Genomic DNA, 17,392 nt, shown 5'->3' with positions numbered 1-17,392 from the left:
TAGAAGGAGTGACGTTTAATCCTGCAGAAGACGCTGCAGTGGGCTGAGCAGCTCTCTCTGTCTCAGCTCTGGATTCATTAATTCTGGAGAGGATGGCCCCACCCGCACCTACAGGGGCAGCTCCTCACCTCCACCACACACAGCCATGGAGAGCCAAAGACGCAAGCCAGACTGCTTTTGTTTCCTGGAACAGCACATTTCATGACTGCGAAGAGATGCCCCAGACACAGCCTAGTGATCTAGACTGGGGTCTTAATTCCTCTGGAAATGCAGGCAGCCGGGAGGGGCCGGCTCTGTGCCTGTGAACCGCTTGCACTGGTTGGATTTCAAAGGAAGCAAGAAAACAGCTCAGAATATCTTTAACTCTCCTTTCACGGTGACCCCAGCCACCTTACACACAGCCACTACACGGGAAGCATATTCTATTTGCAAAACCAGCCGGGTCTAATTTCCAGAGCTTTGCCAGATATGCAGAGAAAGGCTGAGAAGAGACTCACTAAACCTTGGAAGAAAGATTCAGGGACTTGGAACAGTGTCTTCCAGGGACCCCAGCAGCCCCACTATCCCCACCCAGGCACACTCTGGCATTGGTGTGTCTCCCTGATGGAGAATACGTCCCCAAAATCCTGGAGGGGGAGAAGACTAGGGATCTGGGCTGAGGGATTTCCTTGAAAGACCTTGGCAAACTCTAAGTACACATGACAAGTGTGAAAATTCTGGATGACATTTCCAGTGTTTGGTTCTACTTGATGTTCTTGGGCTCAGATCTAATGAGGGCAGCATTATGCCGCCATGTTGAAAGTCCCCAGGCTGGGTCACACGGTTTGTATCCATGCAGTTTCCAAAGCTGAGGTGTGTGGCCCAGAACTGGCAACACTTTACACCCAAGCTCAGTACTCTTTCCAGTTGAGAGGTCAACCTGCAGGTGTTTCTCGGGTCTGTGTCTCAGGTTCAGGATGGCCCAGGGTCCCTCTTCTCTTCCATTGGCTCCTCCATCTTCCTAGACCTCCTTTCTCTGTGAAGGATACTGGCAGCATGTTGGGGAGGGGTCCCCCAGATGTTTCCCTCACCTTTGCCCCTCATACCCTTGACTCACCAAGCCCTCCTGATTGGTGGTTCCACAAAATCTACCCTCCCTTTCTCCCCAAGCCCCTCCCAGGTTCAGGCCCCAGCACTCCTCACATCAAGATGGGTCACAATCCTAATCCTTTTTCCTACCTCCTTTGGGCCTCCATCATGTCCAGCTGTTTCTGAGGCACTTCCAGAATGACCTTGGAACTTTAGAGGACCCTTCTTCCCCCTTATTTTGGCATGCTGTCTATGCTGCAGGACGGGTCACCTCTCCTGGGCTGGGTGCTACCGTGCATGGGCCTGTGGGTGTGAGTGAATGATGGGAGCAGGTAGCCAAGCCCCATTGGAAGATGCTCCCCATGAAGATCTGGAGCCACCGCATTTGGCCTGGCGGATTTTGCTGCTGACTAGAAGAGCTCTCCTAGTTATGGAAGGTTGGGCTGGGCAGAGCCAGGGCTGGCCATTCAGAAGGGACAAGAAGTGGGCTCTTGCCCAAGTGTCCAGAAAAGGTGGCTTCCCATAGGCAGCCACTGCCAAGTCCATGGTTAACATCTGTACTTGAGGGTCTCACCCCCTAGAGAAGCCAGCCAAATTCTCAGACCATAGGCTTCCTGAGCTAGCTGCTGTTGCCCCTGCCCTTGACTGATCCAACTCCAAGTTCAAGGCCTTGTCCTGGAAGAGTCCCCTCTCCTCTCAAAATTGGACTGTAGTTATCTGGAATCTTGGTAGGAAATAACGAGACGGACACCTCCTCAGCTCCTGCAATGCCTCTCAAGCGCCCCACCAAGCCCTCCTGATTGGTGGTTCCACAAAAATCTTCCCTCCCTTGCCATCTGGCCTTACCTGGCCTTACCCTTGCCATCTGCCACTAGCCAGAGGCTCTGTTCTGTTCCAAGGCAGAGAGGATGACCCCCGGAATGCAGCTGCCCCTCAATGCTCTTGGAGTGCTGGAGAGGACACTGGAGACAGGGGAGGCTTGGAGCTGCAGCTGCCCATCCCCAGTGCTTGCTTCAGGCCTGGGAGGGAGGGGCTGCTGCCTAGACTCAGGGACCTCTCTGGATACAATCAGTGGACAGGGCATGGCCATCTGGGGAGCTCTGCCGAGGATCAGAGCATCCACCCCTGAGCCTGTGGGCAGCCTGTTTCAGTCTTGCCTGCAGGAACTCCACTCTCCACAGGGGGGTCTGAAGTGCCTCCCCTAGGATAGAGTGGCCTGCAATGGGGGACACTTCAAAGAAGCATCGGCTAAGGCGGATTTACTTCCGTGACTCTTCAGGGTATCACAGGCAACAGCTGTGACAGGTCTGACAGCCACAGGCCAGCTCAGTAATTGATGCTGCAGCCAGAATGACACATCTCGAGGCCACTCGAGCTGGACAGATCATTATCTTTTGGTTGGGCCACCATGGTAATGAGGCTGCCCCACCAGCCGCCTCCAATGGCCTGACCCCATTCCAGTGAAGGATGCGCTGCATGTGGCTACGCCCGGAGTGCCTGACACGGGTTGGGCTACTTGGTGTTGCTGGCATTTTCCTGGAAGCCTATCTGTGGAGCTCCTGCAACCTCAAGCTCCCTCTGACTCATTTACTTTTATTTCCTAGTAACCCCAGTGCAAGACGTTGCCATTATTTGGACCAAATTAGGCTCCTGCAGTGCTGGCTGGAGAGCAGTCACCAGGTGCCCCATCCCCAAGACAGGAGGAGTCGTTACAACTTTCCCACTTGATGTACCTGGCACGGGGCTATGAAGCGGTGGCTCTCCATGGGCCCCAGAGGAAGGCAGAACTCGGGTCCAGGCCTGACACCTTTGTATTGCTATTTTCAACCCCACTTTTCCTCTCAAAGTGCTGGTCCTGGGCCCTCGCCAGCCATGGCTCATCTCCTCACTCCCCTTCCTGCAGCTGCCCTCTGGATCTCTACACTTGGCAGATCAAAGTCATCCCAAACCCAACCGCAGCCTGGACAATGGCAGCGTCACCTGACCCATCTTGCTGCCCTATCTTCTCCGCTGTTCATCTCAGAATGGTCCTTAAATTCAAAATAACGCCATAGCTTGAAGTCCTTCCAGACTCCTCCGGGCCTGAGAGGATGAGTCTAATGCCTTGGCCATGACCGCAAGGCCCCTTCCTCGCGAGCCCGCCAGCCTCCATGCTCCTCCATGCTCCTTCCCGACTTTTTCTGATACCTGTCAATCTCTACATCTATCCTTTCATCCTGTGAGCCTTGCTGTCATGGTGTAAGGCCACCAAACTCTGCCAGGAATGTCCTCATTCATTTCCCTTGGGTGCCAATTGTTGTCACCACTCTTAAGAGACAGCACCTGAGGACTGGGCTGGCTGACTGCCCGCTACGGCCTCCAGTACATCAGCACGCATGGAGTTGCTGGCCAGTGACCCACTTGTGGCCAGGCTGTAAATCCCATGAGGGCAGGCGTCATGAGCATCCCATTCATGACTAAGATACTGTCACCAGTGTCTTAGACACTGCCTGACCCTTATAGGTGCTCGGTCTGTGTTGAGTAGGTAAACCAATGGCTCTAGACTTCATAACTTTTCTGCTGTGGGGGCTTTCGGGTGGTGGGCCAGCTGATTGATCCTGCTGCCAGTCACTGTGTGGGAGGCAAAGATGGGGGACAGCAACTCAGCGTTGCCAGCTTCTTCAGAAGTTCACTTTTGCACATCTGCAGCAGTATTTACTATCTCCTTCTTGTCCTTCCTGGCCCGAGCATGTTGAAGAATAAATGAAGGAAAGAAAAGGCGTGGCCTGCTCTAAGCCATGTGCTGTGGACTCTCAGAGACCATGTGGGGACGTGAACATACTCACACTTCCCACCTAGCGAATGCCATGTCACGTGCAACAGAAAGCATGTGCTCCAAAACACAGATGTGCATGGTGATGCATCCTCTCAGCATTTGTGGTACAACAGATCCTAAGACGCACAAATCCAGCTCTCCCAACACACGTGTGCAAATTGTACACGCATGGCACGTGTGCGCTGGGGCTATGCGTACCCTGAACGTGGACAGAAGCACCTTGAAACAGCAGCTGTGGACCCCTCCCTGTCTACAGGGGTCCATGCTACACGTGGACATGCTCAGGACTCCCCTCCCTCCACCAAGTGATGAGCAGGTGGGTGGGTATGGGGCGGGTGAGACAGCTGTTGGGTTCGCAGACCGGCTAACCGGCTGGCTGGTTGACTGACAGGAGGCTCCAATGCTCGACTCTTTGACAGCTCCAAGGGAATTCACAGCCAGGGCTGAGATGACAGGGAACTACCCAGTTGAATCGCAGATCCTAATCACAGAGGCGAGGGAATGGAATCACTAAACAAAACAAGTAACCGTCAGAGCCATCAGCTGCCCATCAGCCTGAGACAGGAATATTCCTGATTCCTTCCCCCGCAGATGCATACCAGAGTCTTTGCACTGGATGGGGGAGCTGGGCTCAGGGAAACTCAGCTGCTTCAGAGGGAACCAGGGCATCAGAACACCAGAAATGGGCAGCTTCCTTCCAGGGACAGTGGTGCCCGTTGCTGTGCCTCATTTCATTGACTCGTCCATGAACTTGCAAGACGGATATTTTAGCCCATTTTACAGATGAGGAAACAAACTGAGTGAGGTTGAAGAGTGAGTTCAAGGTCACACAGGAGTGTTTTTTCTCTCTGTCCCTCTCTGGCTCTCTGTCTCTCTGATATACTGACTGCTCGTTAAAGCTGTGACTCGGTGTAGATTCTCCAAATAAAAAAAAGAAGCAGCCCTGATCTGAAGCAGAGCTTGGGAACCACTGTATGGTCCTGCTCAGGGTTCACGGTGTCCCTCCAAAATCCATGTGTTGGAAACGTACTCCCCAAATCCACACGTTTGTGATATTTGGAGGAAGGGGTTTGGGGAGATACTTGGGGTTAGAGGAGGTCATGAGGTTGCAGTCCCTTCACAGGATGAGTAGCTTTTAAGAAGAGACCTGAATTTCAAGATCTTTCCCTCTCACCATGGGATGCCATCCACCATGTTGACACACACAGCAGAGAGGCCCTCACCCATGTCAGTGACATTCTTGGATTTTCCAGCCTCCAGAACTGTGAGCCAAATAAGCTTCTATTCCTTACAAAATTTCCTAGTCTTAGGTATTCAGTTATAGCAACAGAAAATAGTAGAAAGGCCACTATAACTAAGTAGAGTTGTCACAGAGCAATTGGAAGAAGTCCACCAAGAAGGCCAAGATTTGAGGCCCCGGGTAGAGGCTGTTACAGGGGCAACCATGCACTGGCCTGAGATGTCTGGCCTGAAGGTCCACACGTTGACCACAAAGCCACCTTCAGGATCCAGGTCAGCTGACACCTGTGTCCAAGGCAGCCCTGCTTCCTGGAACCTCATTTACAAGGATCCCAGCGGTACCTGTGTCCAGGGCAGCCAGGGTGGGCATGACTGTGACAGACGCCAGTCTCTTGGCTGTACCCTGGGAACCTAGCAGAGAATTTAATAAGCTGCATTTTCCTGTGAACACAAGAGAGAATTGAAGGCCCCTTAGTGAAGCCTCTTCCTCCCATATTCTGTGCCTGGAGTCCAGGCTGCCCTCTAATTGCTGAGTGTATTGATCTTCAGTTTTGCATCTCATCTGCATACATTAGCAACTTGCTCAGAGGAAGGTAGCTGTTCACTGTGAGGCAGTCAAAGGCCCATGGGGTCAGTTCGCCCCTCACCCCTGGGCCAGCGGAGATCTCAAAATGGCAAGGCCTGGGTTGTTGGGAAAAATAGCCAAAGGAAGGGCATCTACAAGAGAAGGCCCACCCCGGGAGCAGGCCCCCAGCCTGGCATGCCACAGAGGGCATCAAAAGGCAGCCAGCCAGGGGTGTCCAAGGTCCAGGGGAGCCAGGGCTTCGTAGGCACCCAGCCAGGGGTGGGGGTAGACAGATCCCTCAGCTCGGGCTGCTCTTGTCTGCATCTGGCCACCCAGGCTGGCACCTGCCACCCACACACACAGGCCCTTCCCAGGCTGCCAGGGGTGGGTGACTCCACTGGAATCCCAGCCTCAGCTTCTGCAGGGGGAGGCCCAACACCCACCCACCCCCAGCACCTGCTGTCAATCTGGACAGCATCGGCCTTGCCAGAGGTATTTAGTGAGCCCCCGCCACCGGCCAGGCACCATCAGAATGACATAGATAAGTGTGGCCCATCCCCAAAGGTCACTGGGCACTGACAGAATCCATCATTACTGATCCAGAGACCCAACCCAGAAGGGGAACTCGTTCTGCACCTTCTCCAGGCTGTTCCTGCCCTGCCCCCAGAACTCTCTAAAGTCCCCTGAAATCACATCACCCCCTGTTCTGGGTTAAATGGTGTCCCTCCCCACAACCACAGTGATGCTGAAGTCCCAACCTCCAGTTCCGGTACCATGGGTCTTACGAGGTCTTTGCACCATGGAGTCAAGTGACGATGAGGTCATCAGTGTGGCCGTATATTGGGGTAACTGGTGAGAAGAGGGGAGGAGACAAACACGAGAAGAGGCATGGAGGGGCAGCAGCAGAAACGGAACTTAGAGCCAAGGAACCCCTGGCCACAGAAGCTGCAGGAGGGGGAAGGATCCTCTTCTAGAGGCTTCAGAAGGAGCATGGCCCTTCCAACACCCCCGACTCCTAGCCTTCAGAAGGAGAATGTGACAGAATACTTTTTTATTTGAGTTGCCTGATTTATGATACTTTGTTACTTTAGCCTCAGCAAAGGGAGACACCTTCTGTGATCCACAATTGTATGTGTGGCTGAGCCACGAGACACAGCTGTTTGGTCTAAGTATTCTCATAAAAGTATCTTTAAACGTGATTACAATGTAAATCAGTGATCTATGAGGACAGCGGAGAGCCCTCCATAGTGTGGGTGGGCCTCACCCAATCAGTTGAAGTCCTGAAGGGGGAAAAAAAAAGATTGAGGTTCCCCGAGGAAGAAAGAATTCTGCCTCCAAACTGCCTTGGAACTTGAACTATAGCATCAGCTTTTCACTCCATCTCAGTCTGCTGGCCTGCCCTGCACATTTCAGTCTGCCATCCACAAGCACGGGAACCAGTGATCTGGCCAGATGTCACCCTTTGTGGGCTCTGACATCAAGGACTAGGACTGTTGTGAGGTACCCAGCAGGTCTCTCCTCTCCTCTCCTCCCCTCCCCTCCCCTCCCCTCCCCTCTCCTCTCCTCTCCCCTCCCCTCCTCTCTCTCCCTCTCCTCTCCTCTCCCCTCCCCTCCTCTCCACCCACATTCTCTCCCCTTGGTTCTGTTTTTCTGCAGAACCCTAGTCAATACATCCCTCATTCCGAAACGGTCCCCATTTCCTGTAAGTGGGACCTGGTGGTTCCCTCGGGGGTTTCTCCCCAGATCTGGAGGAGGACAAGCACACCCACCTGGCTGCCTTTTCTGCTGCCAGCATCTTGCACCTGGGGTGGGCGCCCCACGGCTCCTCACTGCTGTGTGAGTCGCAGGAGCCTTCTAATTGGGAATCGGTAGCGGCAGAGCAGATGCCAACACCCTCCCCGGCTCAGGCACCAGCATTCTGCCCCGGCCCTGCGACTGCCAGGGGATCTGGGTCGGGGCCAGGCTTGGACCCAGGATCATGCACATGTAGGGAACCAAGCTGCAGTTGGGGCCTCGCCTCCAGGGTCTCCCCTGGCCTGGAGCCAGCCTAAGCCAAGGAGAGCAGCAGAAAGGCCCGGAAGTTCCCTGGCCTGTGGGTCAATATGAGTGGACGTATAATGCACAGTGCAGACGGATGTGGGGCAGCCTGCCACGCAGGCTCAGCCACCAGATTCAGGACATGGAAAGTGGCCAGAGAAACAGCTTAACCAGGAAACTCCAAGAGATTCAGAAATCATGAGCCAGACTCCGCACAGGCGGGCACCTGGGACTGGCACCCACTCCACACCTCTACATTTCTTTCTGGTCCCTGAAGTTCTCTCTGTCCCTCTCAAAGATTGACAGCTTCAGGACAGCTTTGCCCGGACCACAGTGCTCAGAGTGGCAGGACCCTTTCACCACCGCCCATCAGGGCATGAGTTTGGGATTTGAGCAAGTAGAGAGCAACTGTCCCCATTCTCAAATGGGACCCACCTGGCGCAGAGGGAGGTTGAACGTGCATGAGGCACTTCTAGCCCTTGGTTCCCTGTCACCCCAGTTGGTGTGGTGTGTCTACGCAATCTGACCGAAAGGCTGGACCCTGCTGCCACCCATAGTGACCCTGCACATCAGGGATTGGGGCTTTTTTTGTGGTAATTAGCAGGTCTTTCAAGGTCTCTGGAGAGGAGCAGGCAAGGTACCCCTCTCTCCACCAGCCCACGTGCAGGCGAAGCCCCTCCCAGCTCTGCCCCAGGCCCAGGCCCGTCACCACCAGCCCTCACCTCGCTTTAGCAGGTGACCAAGAAGCTTCGGCCTGGAGAAGAAAACCCTCAGCCGATGAAGAGTTCACAGCGTGGAGCGCACAGTTGGCAGTGCCCATAACTCACGCTTACTTTATTCTCACCGATGCTCACTGTTAACCTATCGCCTGAGTTTCAGCCACGCTGCAAATGTCATCTGTCCGGGAAGGAAAAGTGGTTGTTTGTTTCTTGGTGTGCAGGGAGATGGAGCTCCCTTACAGATATTTAACATTATGTGGACAGGTAACCCAGAACCTGAGAGTGGAGTAGATCCGTGGTGGACCTTGGAGTTCTCCTGTCTCTCAGGTGGGGTTGGGCAGAAGAGGAGGCTGAGCTTGTGTTGGTGCTCACAAGCTCACTGTTTTTTGGGGGGAATGATTAAAATCTAGATTGTGTTCATTTAGGGGCTTGGGAGGGACTGGTGGTGATTGACTGGAGGAGGAAGTGCTGCCTCTTGTCCACCTAAGTTTCCCATAGCGCTGGCATCAGTCCTCAGGGAGGCTTTAGGGCAGCAGGGCACCAACCACCCTTCCCAGGCTTTCCACAGAGCTGTCCAGGGTTCTGAAATGCAGCAGAACAGGCACAGACCCCAGACTCAAGGCACCAGGGTCCCTGGGTTTGGCCTGCCCAGAATGGGAGGTGGGCATACAGCTTAGGGCACACTCACAGGCGCCACCTAAGATCGGCTCTGGCTTTGTAGGCTGATGTGGCCAACGGGTCGGGAGACTCACCTAGCCCTGAGCTCTGTCTAGCAGGAACTTTTCCCCCCAGCACATGCCAGCCTCAGAGGGGGCCAACCTTAGACTCAGAGTCCGGCGGTCCAGGAGACGCCCTTCTGACCAGCCTACACAGACAGGACCCACAGCCATGGGGGCTGCGACCTTGATAAAGACATCCCCATCCGGCTTCACTGACTGGCAGGCTGTCTCTGGAAGTGGCTCCTCAGGCCCACTCTTGGCCAAATCTAGCGTGACTCATTTGCTCCAGAAAAGGAATATAAATAAGCGCCATCACACCTTGACAAGTTGACAGCGGTGACAAGCAGAGTAAATTCCCATATCTGAGACTCCGAGGAGGAGCGGTGATTTAACAGACCCAGCTGCCGTCACCAGAAGAAAATAATTAAGGAAACCCGATGGTGTAGAGGAAAACCGAGCGGCTGTGGCGGGTCCCTTCTGGTGAAGAGATCTGTCATCGTTGGCTGCAGGAGAGAACCCCCACACACTGGGGGAGAAACAAGCTCCGACGCTCAAGCTGGGGACAGCTGCAGAAATGGATGAGGAAGAGGGGGGCGGCAGGTGGGGAGGGAAATAGGCTCTGCGGCTGACGGGGCCACCCAGGGGCGTTAAATCTAAAAGGCTGTCCTCAGGCCAGGCACCACCACTCACACCAGTTCCACACTCACATGCACACACACACACGTGCAGGGAATGGCCAGGAAGATGGCAAACACTACCCTTTGCCCTGGGAAAGGCATTCACCTGATCCCCGCCTAAAGGGGATCAGTAGAAGACAGAGAAGATGCTCAAATTCTGCCTTTGTTCCCACCTCTCTTGGGACTAGGTGAAGGTTCCAGAAAGCTCAGAGAATTTTAGGGTTTTTTGACCCATAGTGGCTTTTGTGGTCTCCCCCTCCTCCACACACAGACACTTGCTTGCTAATACATGAAGGTGTGTGGGCACAGCCTCAGACTGATGAGGTCAAGGTTATAGTGCTGGGAGGATCTAATACTGGACCCTGTGGGGAAATCTCCAGGTCAGGGAAGACCTAAATGCCCCCCTTGCTAGCTGGGCTCCCGCCATTGGACACTTGGTTAGGTGTGACCAGGCACAGAGCTTTCCAGAAGTTCCACCTCTCTGCTTGCTTAAGGGATGGCAACTTCTGATTGTGACTATGCCTTTTGGCAAAGCCTCAGGGCACAAATGTCCACCCACATGGCACAGGAGCAGGACAGAACCCCTGACACCCCAGTAGCTAGGCAGGGATTAGAAAGGTGACCCAGAGTGCTGCATGGGATCCCCCAAAGGGAATTCTGTGCTTCCAATATCTTCACCCCAAACAGACCAAACATGGCACTAAGCAGAATCCTCTCTCTGGCCAGAGGTTCCCCACACTAGAGTTTGTCAACCTGGACTGTTCTGGCTCAGCCCGGGTGAAGGGTCTCCCTGGTGAGCAGAGGGGACATTCTGGTGCTTGGTCAGTGACGTGCAAACCTCTCTCCATCTTCCCCAAGTCATCAGTTAGTGCTTGCTAGGCAGTTACTCTACGCCTGGGCTCCAGGCAGGCCTTTGGAGATGAGCCGGATATGGTGTCTTTCCATGGTAGTCTGACACAGCTGAGAAGATCAAAATCACAAAGTGAATTCCAAGGTCCGAGAACTTTTTGGAACAGGAGGAGAAAGAGTGTGTTCCATCCCAAAGCCCGGTATGGGCCAGATGTGAGTGAAAATATGTCATATTCCAATTACAGAGAATCCACATCAACTAGGACCAGGACATGGCTGACAGGTGTGCAGAGAGATGGACAGAAGGTTATGAACAGTCCTTTTCCTGTGACTAAATAACAGGGTGGGGTGGGGTGGGGTGAAAGGTGGTCTGTGAGATCCGTGAATTCCACTGGGCAGGTTTGTGGGCACACCTGGGCAGCTCCCTATCCACTCCTTCTAGGTCCTATCAGGAGGTGAGATGCAGGTAAGTTAGCATCAGCTTGGAGCCAATGGGAGGGACCATGTCTTTTCTGCACCCCTATTTTCTGTATGGGTGAAGGGTGAAGAGAGTCTAGCACTGAACCAAGCCCACTCCAAGCTCCCTCCAGCCTGGGCATCCACGGACAACAGACTGTAAACTGGTCCCGGGAACCATGAGGTACTTCTGCTGCTAATACTGCCCTCTCCTCTGCTTGCTTTTTAGGAATTAAGTTCAACATCAGACCACAGCAGCCCCATAACGTAAGTTCTGAGAGTCAGATCAATCTCAGCATACACACCCTGGAGAAAGCTGGGGAGAGCAGGGAAACAATTTTTAGGAGCCAATATAAAATCCATTCTTGGAAAAAAAAATGTGTCTAGTCCTTTCCAGGAGCCTTAGGAACAAATCCCTGGGCCCTGGGTTCATGAATTTCCCTGTCCTGTTAGATGGCTCCTTTGGACGATGCTAATAGACCCAGTAAATCCGAGCCACCTCCTTCAGGCCATCAACTTCCACAGCCCGCTGTGGTCAGGTGGAGGTTTATGGGGGGACTGCGCCATCTAGTGGTGGATATGACACCTGCACCTCACGTACTACCCTACTATGGGCAGCTGGGTGTGGGATCAGGACACCTGCAGTATCAGCCTGTCTCCCTCTTCCTCACCTGAGAATACCTCTAACCACAAAGGGGCAGAAACCGCTGCTGCGAGGAAGGCATGATTTGTATGACCTTTGTGCTCAGCTTTCCTCCTGTCCACCTGGTAACTATTTCTCTTTTTGTCTCAGGCACACCCACCGGGCAGTTCCCGGGATGGTGACTTGAAGACATCCACAGAGAAGGTCATCCGGGACTTGTCCAGCCGGACCCCAAGGGACCTCAACGTGAGGGTGCCTGACCAGCCTCAACCGCACCCCAAGATGGGAGCCCGACTGCGACTCCCGCAGCGCCGCCGCCGTCTGCTTATCAAAAAAATGCCAGCCGCGGTGGCCATCCCAGCCAACAGCTCATCAGAGACCTTTATTCGATTGGGGACCCAGGCGCTGGACAGCCATTGGGTCGGCCTGCACCGGAGCCAGCAGGAGCGCAAGCGGGTGATGCAGGAGGCGTGTGCCAAGTACCGGGCGAGCAGCAGCCGCAGAGCCGTCACACCTCGCCACGTGTCGCGCATCTTCGTGGAGGACCGCCACCGTGTGCTCTACTGCGAGGTGCCCAAGGCGGGTTGCTCCAACTGGAAGCGGGTGCTCATGGTGCTGGCCGGGTTGGCCTCATCCACCGCGGACATTCAGCACAACACGGTCCACTACGGCAGCGCCCTCAAGCGGCTGGACACCTTCGACCGCCAGGGCATCCTGCACCGCCTCAGCACCTACACCAAGATGCTCTTTGTCCGTGAGCCTTTTGAGAGGCTGGTCTCAGCTTTCCGAGACAAGTTTGAGCACCCCAACAGCTACTATCACCCTGTCTTTGGCAAGGCCATCCTGGCCCGGTACCGGGCCAACGCCTCGCGGGAGGCCCTGCGGACTGGCTCTGGTGTTCGGTTCCCCGAGTTCGTCCAGTACCTGCTAGACGTGCACCGACCTGTGGGCATGGACATCCACTGGGACCACGTCAGCCGGCTGTGCAGCCCCTGCCTCATCGACTATGACTTCGTGGGCAAGTTCGAGAGCATGGAGGACGATGCCAACTTCTTCCTGAGCCTCATCCACGCTCCACGCAACCTGACTTTTCCGCGGTTCAAAGACCGGCACTCCCAGGAGGCGCGGACGACCGCCAGGATCACGCACCAGTACTTCGCCCAGCTGTCGGCCCTGCAGCGGCAGCGCACCTACGACTTCTACTACATGGACTACCTGATGTTCAACTACTCCAAGCCCTTTGCAGACCTGTACTGAGGGGCGGGGCCGGCTGGCCAGGGGCGGGGCCTGTCCCACCCACTCGCAGGACCTGGGGCATCCCACTCTCCGTGGTCCCTCATCCGGGAGCTGAGACCTACTCACAGCACCAGGGCTCCGATAATGGGAGGGGCTGAGTCTCTTGGAGGCAGCAGGCCCGTGGAGAAGAGAGGCTCAAGGCCTTGGATGGGGACCCTGGCCCTTGTCCCATACCCACTTCCTAACTTCTTGCCTGAGGGAGAGGCCCCATGGACTCAGTCAAGAGTCCCGATGACCAGGGAAGTCTGAGGCCCAGAGGATGAGGGCCCCAGCGGTAAGGGACTTCCTGCAGTCCCTTAGCCATTGCCTTGTACAAACCACATGGTTTGCAGCTTTTCTATGATGGGGGTGGGTGTGGGGGAATAAAGCACATGGTTTTCAGAGCAGCGGTGTCTCCTGTGCATGGTGGTGTGGGAACACGTGGACCTTCCCCCTTGCCTTCTGGAGTTCTGTCTGCCTCCTTAGGACGGCCTGAGCCAAGCAGCTGCAGCCCTGGTACAGGGGAGCCTGAGGCAGGAGTATCCCAGATGGGAGGAGATAGGCCTGTCACCACAGAGGCCCTTGTCACTGCATCTTCCAATGGGCCCTCTGAGGACTGCCAGAGCAGTGGCAGGCCTCTGTCAGCTGCCGATTAGGGCTACCTACCCCTGGGGCCCATGGGGCACTGGGTGTGGTTCTGCAGGTGGGGAGGGATGCTACCCCAGCCTCTGAACCTCGGGGCTAGGTGGGGGGGTTGGCCTAGGGTTTTCACCTGCAGACCCCCAACTCTGACCATGACACTTGGTCACCTGACAAGACCACCTTAGGGCTGCTGGGATTTTCGGTGCCTGGTTGAAGCAGTTCTAGGGGGAAAGCGGGAGGAGCTATGGAAGAAACTACTTCCAACGCACACATTTCACACCAGAAATGGTTCTGAGATTACCAGAAGCCAGGGTGATGCTGGAAAGGTCTCCGAGGGAGTGTTTGTTGGGGCTTAGAGTGTGGGTGTGACTGCGCTGTGTTTGGATTTTGTCATCAGAGGGAAGTGCTGCCTGCCTATGGAGGTCTCGCTGTCAGCCTGCGTCTGCCAGGAGCCTCTGCCTGTCCTTCTGAATGGCTCTGTGGGCGTCTTTGCCGTCCCTTCCAGGAGATGGCTCTCAGTCTGTTCCCACTGGCCAGTAGAGCTGCAGCCAGACCCTGGGAGGAGACAGAGATGGATGCCGTGGGCGGGGCCGGATTCCAGCCAGGCACGCCCTGGCTTCTCCCTTCCCGCCTCTCCCATGGGTTCTGAAACCTTGCACGGGCAGAGCCTGGAGCTGAGGCTACCTCCTGCCTCCCTCCTCAGGTCCATGTTCACCCAGGAGCCCAAGCAGGGGTGCGCCTCCTCTCTGGCTCCAGCTGCAATTGGAGCAGAGGGGCAGGGAAGAGACTGTGGTTCAGGCTTGAGGGGCTCAGGACTCAGGGGAGGCAGGAAGGCAGATGCCAAGGGGCTCAGAAAGACAGAGGCTGGCCCACACCTGGTCAGGGCCATATGAGAGGAGGCAGGGAGGGCCCCGGCTGACAGTGACCCCGAGACAGCTGCCCCTGGGCTGTGGGGCTTGGAGTGGGACTGAATTCATGATGCAGGAAGAGGGTCTCTGGTCATGGATGCATTTGGTGAAGCCTGAGGCAGAGTGTCACATGTCATCTGCTCAGCAAGGGGACACCTGGAGACCCAGCTGGGATAGCCTGCAGGCAGCTTTACCCCATGCTGCTGCTTAGAGACAATCAGGATTGCCCTGGGCCACCCTCACCCCCACTGTGTGTGTGTGTGTGTTGGGGGCAGGATAAGACATCCTCATTGGGTCACCTCTCAGAGACACCCAAGTCTGGATGGATGGACACACACAACTCATTTTTCAAAGGGGCTTTCTTTCCCAGTGGTAACGACAGCAGGCACAGGATCCAGACAATGACCATAATTACCACTTATTGGCCTCTAGCGTGACCTCTTACTGGAGGCCAGAGGCCCAGCCCTGAGGCTCCACCTGGAATTCACTGAAGTGGTGCTGGATCCAGTTCCAGAGCCAACCCCACCCCAAGCTTCATAGGGATTAGGGAAGGTGGATTCAACCCCAACACAGGGACGCGTGTGTCTCTGTGTGTGTGTCTTACACGGTGTCTGGTCCGGTGCTGTGGGAGTAGGTGGGTGTGAGCACAGGAGTCAGTGTGCCTGCCTGTGTGTATGTGTGTGCGGGGGAGGTATTTGTGTCTGGAGGAAGGTGGGCATGCACACGTATAAGCCTGTTTGTGATGGGGATGTGACTGTGGACTCTGGGTCCCTCTCTGAGACCATCTCCTTCACCCTTCCTGACCCTGACCCATTTGCTCACCACTTCTTGGGTATAGTCTGGAGGGCACCATTTGACCATGTCCCCAAGAAGGGGCCACAGGCAGCTCCCAGAGGTCAAGTAGGCCCATTGATTTGTGAGAATAACTGTCAACTCCCAGTTGGGGCTTCTCTGGAACAGCCCCCAGTGAAATTCCCATTGGGCCTTTGGCCTTGGCTGGCTGAAACCTCCTGGATGTGAGCCTTGCTCTTTGAGAGGTGAAGAAAACAGACATCCCCAGCCGAGGGTCCTTCCTGGGGCCAGAGAGCCCCAGGGCCTTGAGTCTCCTGGGGAGATAAGATTCAAGGCCCAGACTGTAGACAGGTATGAGTCAGGCAGCTCTGGCCTCTGAGACAGGCCTCCCTGCCCTCTCCATGTGGCTTGGTGGTCCCTACAGTCCTGTCCAAGGGGCCCAGGGCAGGGTCAGGCAGGCAGTGGACAGAGGGACAGTCCTCCGGCACTGTCCCCCACTCTCAGCAGGGCTGTTTGCCAGTTTGATCCTCAGGGGTGAGCTGCCTCACTGGGGGATGTGAACCCGGCCCTGAGGACTGAAGGCCACCTCCTGTCCCTGTCCTCATCTCCACCCTTTCCTCTCCAGGGAGCTGGGGGCGGTGTGGTCTGGGCTCAGATACTGCTCCCATCCCTGGGGACCCCATGCATCCTGGGTGGGAATTAAACAGTGCTCTGGATGATCCCCTGGGGAGCCCCATCCCCCAGTGTGGGGCGAGGACATTGTGAGTCCTGGCTACGGTACTGGAAGGGGCCAGCTCCTGCTCCTGGCTCAGATTTGTCGAGAGGCCAGTGCTGCTCCCGGCTCCTCCCACTGCCCAGAGGGATCCTTTGCACAAGGGGCTCCTCTGTGAGGTGGAAGCAGAGGGAAGCCAGGGGGCTGGGCTGAGGTCACTTGGGAACAGATGGACCTGTCCCCCCCCCCCCCCCCCGGCTCTTGGGCTGGCTTGAGGAAGTGAGGAATAGAGCAGGCTAAAAGTCTTAAAGACTAGGTCAAGGGTCAGAGGTCAGCAGTGAGTCATTCCCAATCTTGGGCTTAGGTGGCCTTGCCACATTGTCTGATGTGCTGGCCCGAACCAGGAGCTCACGACCACGCCAAGTGGGTATTGTGCTGTGCCCTCACGTGCATTGCCTAATTCACCTATCCAGCGGCCCTGTCCAACCACACGACACCGCCCCTTACAGATGTGAGGCTGAGGCACCAGAGGCTTGGCCAGAGCTGCACTGCAGCCTCAGGAATTGGAGCTGGGACTTCCCCTGCAGACTGGCTGAGCCCTCCCCCACCCCCAACCCTGTAACATCTGCGTGGTCCCCACAGGCACAGTGACCATCCTTGACCACCAGGTGGGGCTAAGACCGTGCGGCTGAGCAGCTACCTTGCTATCCCTGGCTGGGCCACGAAGTGGCAGCAGTACTCTAATTGTGCACAGCTCCTGAGGATGGTGCATCCCCCAGGCCTGAAGGACCTGGCACTCCCTGCCTCCCTACCATGGGGCCGCTGGGCCCTGCCTCCCATTTTCTCTGGACTGACCCCAGAGGTTACTCTCCAATATGCCAGCTCCAGGGTCCCACCTGCCCTAATACCAAACTCCCCAACACCCCCAATGCCTCTCACCCATCACATGGGCCTAGGGTAGGGGCATCAATCACATCAATCACAAGGGCATGGGCTCCACTCTACAGGACAGGGATGTCAGGCTTTCTTGGACCTCGTGAGGACACACACATGCAAGCACACACACATGGAGACACACACACAGGCACAGACACATACCAGCACATACACAGCAATTGCACACCAACACACACATTCACATCCTCACTCGCATGCAGACACAAATGCACATAGACAGACACACATGGACACAGAGGCACACGCCACCTCTTACAGTATTGAAATAAACAGGAAGGACCAGAAAGTTCCCTGTCTTGTCAAGTGTACACTCTGCACT

General features: G+C 55.6%; 1 protein-coding gene across 2 annotated transcripts in view; it reads left to right on the top strand.

The window, feature by feature from the left end:
- The window catches only part of Chst8 (carbohydrate sulfotransferase 8), a 117,279-nt gene extending 103,818 nt beyond the window's left edge, over positions 1 to 13,461 (top strand). For both annotated transcript variants that reach the window (XM_046447953.2, XM_058580435.1), the window contains exons 3-4: positions 11,374 to 11,411; positions 11,938 to 13,461. In XM_046447953.2, coding sequence (XP_046303909.1) covers positions 11,374 to 11,411; positions 11,938 to 13,044 — 1,145 coding nt within the window. In that variant the 3' untranslated portion in view covers positions 13,045 to 13,461. The remainder of the gene's footprint in view (positions 1 to 11,373; positions 11,412 to 11,937) is intronic.
- The last annotated feature ends 3,931 nt before the right edge of the window (positions 13,462 to 17,392 follow it).

This window comes from Marmota monax, unplaced genomic scaffold (genome assembly GCF_021218885.2).
Source record: "Marmota monax isolate L192 unplaced genomic scaffold, Marmota_monax_Labrador192_F-V1.1 WCK01_AAM20220418_F8-fsc00101, whole genome shotgun sequence".
NCBI lineage: Eukaryota > Metazoa > Chordata > Mammalia > Rodentia > Sciuridae > Marmota > Marmota monax.
The sequence above is the reverse complement of the archived record's forward strand: the minus strand, read 5'-3'. Positions and strand labels throughout refer to the sequence as shown.